Source organism: Vicia villosa, unplaced genomic scaffold (assembly GCF_029867415.1).
Source record: "Vicia villosa cultivar HV-30 ecotype Madison, WI unplaced genomic scaffold, Vvil1.0 ctg.003815F_1_1, whole genome shotgun sequence".
In the NCBI taxonomy this organism is placed as follows: Eukaryota; Viridiplantae; Streptophyta; class Magnoliopsida; order Fabales; family Fabaceae; genus Vicia; species Vicia villosa.
This window is the reverse complement of record NW_026706307.1, coordinates 6,661-14,709: the sequence shown is the minus strand read 5'-3', so window position 1 is coordinate 14,709 and position 8,049 is coordinate 6,661. Positions and strand designations below refer to the sequence as shown.

The 8,049-nt window shown below is 24.7% G+C and overlaps 1 protein-coding gene across 1 annotated transcript; it reads right to left on the bottom strand.

Moving 5' to 3' along the window:
* Window positions 1-470: 470 nt before the first annotated feature.
* Window positions 471-1,118, bottom strand: LOC131641533 (uncharacterized). The gene has a single exon (XM_058911840.1). The coding sequence runs from the start codon at window positions 1,116-1,118 to the stop codon at window positions 471-473; it is 648 nt and encodes a 215-aa protein (XP_058767823.1).
* Window positions 1,119-8,049: the final 6,931 nt, after the last annotated feature.

The following is an 8,049-nucleotide window of genomic DNA, read 5'->3' as shown; positions in this document are numbered from 1 at the left end:
CTATGAAAAATACACAAGTTTTTAGATTAGAGGGCGATATTATTTTATTTTTAACTTTCTTTATTAACAACTTTTTATTAATAACAATTCTAAGATTTTATTACCAGATTCTTTAAACTCACTTAACAAAAATTTGGTTGTCAAAAGTTTTAGTTTACTTATGAGACATTATTTTTCCCCTATTTTCATTTTCATTTACCTAAAAATTAGAGATTATAATAACTGTTTCCTTACCTTTATATCATTTTAGTGATACACATAGTATTATATAAATATTTAGATACATGGTCATCTAAACAAAGTTTTTGAGTCATTTACACATAGTATTATATAAATATAATACACGACATGGTCGTATCAAAACAAAGTTTTTGGTTACTTTATAATTTTTTTGGAAAAGAGTGATATATTATTGCTATTAGCAAAACAAAACAATACAAGGAACAGCCCTCAATACCGGCTCAAACCTATTAAAGTAGCAGTTGGGCCGTATACTCCCTAATCTTCCTATAGGCCCAACTCCTGTAAACTATAGCATCTATAATGGTATGTACATAATCAATACTATTAGAATGGTTAAAAATAACATTGTTCCTCCTAGTACATAGCACATACAGAGCTTCAGTGAAAGCCATTTTAAGAAGCTTTGCTTTGCTACCCTTCCTCATTATCTCTTGCATTATCCATTGTAATTCTCCATGCCACGGCAGCGACTGATGGTCATACTGCAGCCATTGCAGAACTCGCTTCCAAATTTCAGAGTTAGATGGGCATTCAAAAAAGAGGTGAGATCTACTTTCTTCACTATTCCTACAAAGATCACAGTTGGCTTCAGTTAAAAGATTGAATCTAACCATTCTATCTTTAGTAGCTTGTTTCCCATGGCAGACAAGCCAAGCAATAAATTGTGCACGAGGCCTTGCTTTATTTTGGTAGAATAGGTATCTCCAGTCCACTTTGTCTATTCCACCATTGAGCTCTTTGTATAGTACTGTCATATTGAATCTGTTGGAAGCCAGCATACGATTCCAAACCACCTGCACTTGCAGCACTATACTTCTAATATCCATGATCCTTTTGAAAATCCAGGAACAACTATTAGAAACTGGAGCAGTCATAACATCGTTACCTTTCAAGTAGTATAACAATTATAGTATATGATATTTTATACATATACACATATTTTTATGGTAATATCTCACTGATGTTTATATATCTATTCAGTAAATTCTTATCACTTGCATTTTGATTCAATCCATTCTTTGATTTTTCTTCTCCTCTCATAGAGACTCCATTAATTCTTTTTCTACTTGTTATTTCTAATTTGATATTTGAACATTTCATCTCCTTTTTATCCTCATATTAAAGATAATTCTTTTTTATGCGTATGATAATTCATGACAAGAAGAAATTTCCTTTAGTTGAAGGAATACTTGAAATTCTTGGTGATGTGATTTCAATGAAAAGTTATGGAAATGGTGCAATAAATTAGTTCATTCTAAAATAATTATCTAGAATAATAGAAGTGGTTTAAATGTATGGTTATGAAAAATACACAAGTTTTTAGAATAGAGGACGATATTATTTTATTTTAAACTATCTTTATTAACAACTATTTAATAATAACAATTCTAAGATTTTATAACCAGATTCTTTAATCTCACTTAACAAAAATTTCGTTGTCTATAGTTTTACTTTACTTATAAGACATTAATTTTTCCTCAATTTTCATTTTCATTTACTTAAAAATTAGAGTTTACAATTACTGATTCCTTACCTTTATATCATTTTAATTAGTGTTGCACATAGTATTATATAAATAATTAGATAAATGGTCATCTAAACAACATTTTTGGTTCATTTATAATTACTCATACTTAAATAAATAACAATTATAGTATATTTTATTTTATACATATAGACACATTTTTATGGTAATATCTAACCGACGTTTATATATTTATTAAGTAATTTCTTACTACTTGTATTTTGATTCAATCCATTCATTGATTTTTCTTCTCCTATCATAGAGACTCAATTAATTCTTTTTTTACTTGTTATTTCTATTTAAATATTTGAACATTTCATCTCCTTTTTTATTCTCATGTCAAAATAATTATTTTTTATGCGTATGATAATTTATAACAAGAGCAAGTTTCCTTTAGTTGATGGAATACTTGAAATTCTTGGTGATGTGATTTCGAATTAAAATTATGGAAATGGTGCAAAAATTAGTTCATTCTAAAATAATAAACTAGAATATTAGAAGTGGTTTCAATGTCTTGCAATGAAAAATACACAAGTTTTTAGAATACAGAACGATATTATCCTATTTTTAACTATCTTTATTAACAACTTTTTAATAATAACAATTCTAAGATTTTATTACTAGATTCTTTAATCTCACTTAACAAAAGTTTAGTTGTCAATAGTTTTAGTTTACTCATGAGACATTATTTTTTCCTCCTTTTTCATTTTAATTTACTTTGAAATTAGAATTTATAATAATTGTTTCCTTACCTTTATATCATTTTAGTGAAAATCATAGTATTATATAAATATAATAAACGACATGGTCGAATCAAAACAAAGTTTTTGGTTCATTTATATTAGCTCATATTAAAATAAAAACCATTATAGTATATTATATTTTTTACATATACACAAATTTTTATGGTAATATCTCACAGATGTTTATATATTTATTCATTAATTTGGTATCATATGTACTTTGATTCAATCCATTCATTAATTTTTCTTCACCTATCATAGAGACTTAATTAATTATTTTTCTACTTGTTATTTCTATTTTGATATTTGAACATTTCATCTCCTTTTTTATCCTCATATCAAAGATAATTCTTTTTTATGCGTATGATAATTCATGACAAGAATAAGTTTCCTTTAGTTGATGGAATACTTGAAATTCTTGGTTATGTGATTTGAATGAAAAATTATGGAAATGGTGCAATGAACTAGTTCAATCTAAAATAATAAACTAGAAAAATAGAAGTGGTTTATATGTGTTGCTACGAAAAACACATAAGTTTTTAGAAAAGAGGACGATCTTATCCTAATTTTAACTATCTATATTAACAAATTTTTAATAATAACAATTCCAAGATTTTATTACTAGATTCTTTAATCTCATTTAAAAAAAATTTGGTTGTCAGTAGTTTATACATATACACAAATATTTATGGTAATATCTCACCGATGTTTATATATATTTATTCAGTAATTTCTTTCCACTTGTATTTTGACTCAATCCATTCATTGATTTTTCTTCTCCTATCATAGAGACTCAATTAGCTTTGTTCTACTTGTTATTTCTATTTTATATATTTGAACAATTCATCTCCTTTTTTATCCTCATATCAAAGATAATTCTTTTTTATGCGTATGGTAATTCATGACAAGAACAAGTTTCCTTTAGTTGATGGAATACTTGAAATTCTTGGTGATGTGATTTCATTGAAAATTTATGGAAATGGTGCAATAAACTAGTTCAATCTAAAATAATAAACTAGAATAATTCAAGTGGTTTACATGTGTTGCTACGAAAAATACACAAGTTTTTAGAATAGAGGACGATATTGTCCTATTTTTAACTATGTTTATTAACTACCTTTTAATAATAACAATTCTAAGATTTTATTACTAGATTCTTTAATCTCACTTTACAAAAATTTGGTTGTCAGTAGTTTTACTTTATTCATGAGACTTCATTTTTTCTTCTATTTCATTTTCATTTACTAAAACATTAGACTTTATAATAACTAATTCCTTACCTTTATATCATTTTAGTGATACATATACTATTATATAAATATTTAGATAAATGGCTATCTAAACAAAGTTATTGGTTTATTTAAACATAGTATTATATAAATATAATAAACGACATGGTCGTATCAAAATAAAGTTTTTGGTTCATTTATCATTTCTCATATTTAAATAAATAACACTTATTGTATATTATATTTTATACATATACAAAAATATTTATGGTAATATCTCAATTAGTTTTGTTCTACTTGTTTTTCTATTTTGATATTTGAACATTTCATCTCCTTTTTTATCCTCATATCAAAGATAATTCTTTTTTATGCGTATGATAATTCATGACAAGAACAAGTTTCCTTTAGTTGATGGAATACTTGAAATTCTTGGTGATGCGATTTCATTGAAAATTTATGGATATGGTGCAATAAACTAGTGCAATCTAAATTAATAAACTAGAATAATATAAGTGGTTTAAATGTGTTGCTACAAACAATACACAAGTTTTTAGAATAGAGGACGATATTGTCCTATTTTTAACTATGTTTATTAACGACCATTTAATAATAACAATCCTAAGATTTTATTACTAGATTCTTTAATCTCACTTAACAAAAATTTGGTTGTTAGTAGTTTTAGTTTACTCATGAGACATTATTTTTTCCTCCTTTTTCATTTTAATTTACTTTGAAATTAGAATTTATAATAATTGTTTCCTTACCTTTATATCATTTTAGTGAAAAACATAGTATTATATAAATATAATAAACGACATGGTCGAATCAAAACAAAGTTTTTGGTTCATTTATAATAGCTCATATTAAAATAAAAACCATTATAGTATATTATATTTTTTACATATATACAAATTTTTATGGTAATATCTCACAGATGTTTATATATTTATTCATTAATTTGGTATCATATGTACTTTGATTCAATCCATTCATTAATTTTTCTTCTCCAATCATAGAGACTCAATTAATTATTTTTCTACTTGTTATTTCTATTTTGACATTTGAACATTTCATCTCCTTTTTTATCCTCATATCAAAGATCATTCTTTTTTATGCGTATGATAATTCATGACAAGAATAAGTTTCCTTTAGTTGATGGAATACTTGAAATTCTTGGTGATGTGATTTGAATGAAAAATTATGGAAATGGTGCAATGAACTAGTTCAATCTAAAATAATAAACTAGAAAAATAGAAGTGGTTTAAATGTGTTGCTACGAAAAACACATAAGTTTTTAGAAAAGAGGACGATCTTATCCTAATTTTAACTATCTATATTAACAAATTTTTAATAATAACAATTCCAAGATTTTATTACTAGATTCTTTAATCTCACTTAACAAAAATTTGGTTGTCAGTAGTTTATACATATACACAAATATTTATGGTAATATCTCATTGATGTTTATATATTTATTCAGTAATTTCTTACCATTTGTATTTTGACTCAATCCATTCATTGATTTTTCTTCTCCTATCATAAAAACTCAATTAGTTTTGTTCTACTTGTTATTTCTAATTTGATATTTGAACATTTCATCTCCTTTTTTATCCTCATATCAAAGATAATTCTTTTTTATGCGTATGATAATTTATGACAAGAACAAGTTTCCTTTAGTTGATGGAATACTTGAAATTCTTGGTGATGTGATTTCATTGAAAATTTATGGAAATGGTGCAATAAACTAGTTCAATCTAAATTAATAAACTAGAATAATAGAAGTGGTTTAAATGTGTTGCAACGAAAAATACACAAGTTTTTAGAATAGAGGACGATATTGTCCTACTTTTAACTATGTTTATTAACTACCTTTTAATAATAACAATTCTAAGATTTTATTACTAGATTCTTTAATCTCACTTAACAAAAATTTGGTTGTCAGTAGTTTTACTTTATTCATGAGACTTAATTTTTTCTTCTATTTCATTTTCATTTACTTAAACATTAGACTTTATAATAACTGATTCCTTACCTTTATATCATTTTAGTGATACACATACTATTATATAAATATTTAGCTAAATGGCTATCTAAACAAAGTTATTGGTTTATTTAAACATAGTATTATATAAATATAATAAACAACATGGTCGTATCAAAATAAAGTTTTTGGTTCATTTATCATTACTCATATTTAAATAAATAACACTTATTGTATATTATATTTTATACATATACAAAAATATTTATGGTAATATCTCACCGATGTTTATATATTTATTCAGTAATTTCTTACCATTTGTATTTTGACTCAATCCATTCATTGATTTTTCTTCTCCTATCATAGAGACTCAATTAGTTTTGTTCTACTTGTTATTTCTAATTTGATATTTGAACATTTCATCTCCTTTTTTATCCTCATATCAAAGATAATTCTTTTTTATGCGTATGATAATTCATGACAAGAACAAGTTTCCTTTAGTTGATGGAATACTTGAAATTCTTGGTGATGCGATTTCATTGAAAATTTATGGATATGGTGCAGTAAACTAGTTCAATCTAAATTAATAAACTAGAATAATAGAAGTGGTTTAAATGTGTTGCTACAAAAAATACACAAGTTTTTAGAATAGAGGACGATATTGTCCTATTTTTAACTATGTTTATTAACTACCTTTTAATAATAACAATCCTAAGATTTTATTACTAGATTCTTTAATCTCACTTAACAAAAATTTGGTTGTAAGTAGTTTTAGTTTACTCATGAGACATTATTTTTTCCTCCTTTTTCATTTTAATTTACTTTGAAATTAGAATTTATAATAATTGTTTCCTTGCCTTCATATCATTTTAGTGAAAAACATAGTATTATATAAATATAATAAACAACATGGTCGAATCCAAACAAAGTTTTTGGTTCATTTATAATAGCTCATATTAAAATAAAAACCATTATAGTATATTATATTTTTTACATATACACAAATTTTTATCGTAATATCTCACGGATGTTTATATATTTATTCATTAATTTGGTATCATATGTACTTTGATTCAATCCATTCATTAATTTTTCTTCTCCTATCATAGAGACTCAATTAATTATTTTTCTACTTGTTATTTCTATTTTGATATTTGAGCATTTCATCTCCTTTTTATCCTCATATCAAAGATAATTCCTTTTTATGCGTATGATAATTCATGACAAGAATAAGTTTCCTTTAGTTTATGGAATACTTGAAATTCTTGGTGATGTGATTTGAATGAAAAATTATGGAAATGGTGCAACGAACTAGTTCAATCTAAAATAATTAACTAGCAAAATAGAAGTGGTTTAAATGTGTTGCTACGAAAAACACATAAGTTTTTAGAAAAGAGGAAGATCTTATCCTAATTTTAACTATCTATATTAACAAATTTTTAATAATAACAATTCCAAGATTTTATTACTAGATTCTTTAATCTCACTTAACAAAAATTTGGTTGTCAGTAGTTTATACATATACACAAATATTTAAGGTAATATCTCACCGATGTTTATATATTTATTCAGTAATTTCTTACCATTTGTATTTGGACTCAATCCATTCATTGATTTTTCTTCTCCTATCATAGAGACTCAATTAGTTTTGTTCTACTTGTTATTTCTAATTTGATATTTGAACATTTCATCTCCTTTTTTATCCTCATATCAAAGATAATTCTTTTTTATGCGTATGATAGTTCATGACAAGAACAAGTTTCCTTTAGTTGATGGAATACTTGAAATTCTTGGTGATGCGATTTCATTGAAAATTTATGGATATGGTGCAATAAACTAGTTCAATCTAAATTAATAAACTAGAATAATAGAAGTGGTTTAAATGTGTTGCTACAAAAAATACACAAGTTTTTAGAATAGAGGACGATATTGTCCTATTTTTAACTATGTTTATTAACTACCTTTTAATAATAACAATCCTAAGATTTTATTACTAGATTCTTTAATCTCACTTAACAAAAATTTGGTTGTAAGTAGTTTTAGTTTACTCATGAGACATTATTTTTTCCTCCTTTTTCATTTTAATTTACTTTGAAATTAGAATTTATAATAATTGTTTCCTTGCCTTCATATCATTTTAGTGAAAAACATAGTATTATATAAATATAATAAACAACATGGTCGAATCCAAACAAAGTTTTTGGTTCATTTATAATAGCTCATATTAAAATAAAAACCATTATAGTATATTATATTTTTTACATATACACAAATTTTTATCGTAATATCTCACGGATGTTTATATATTTATTCATTAATTTGGTATCA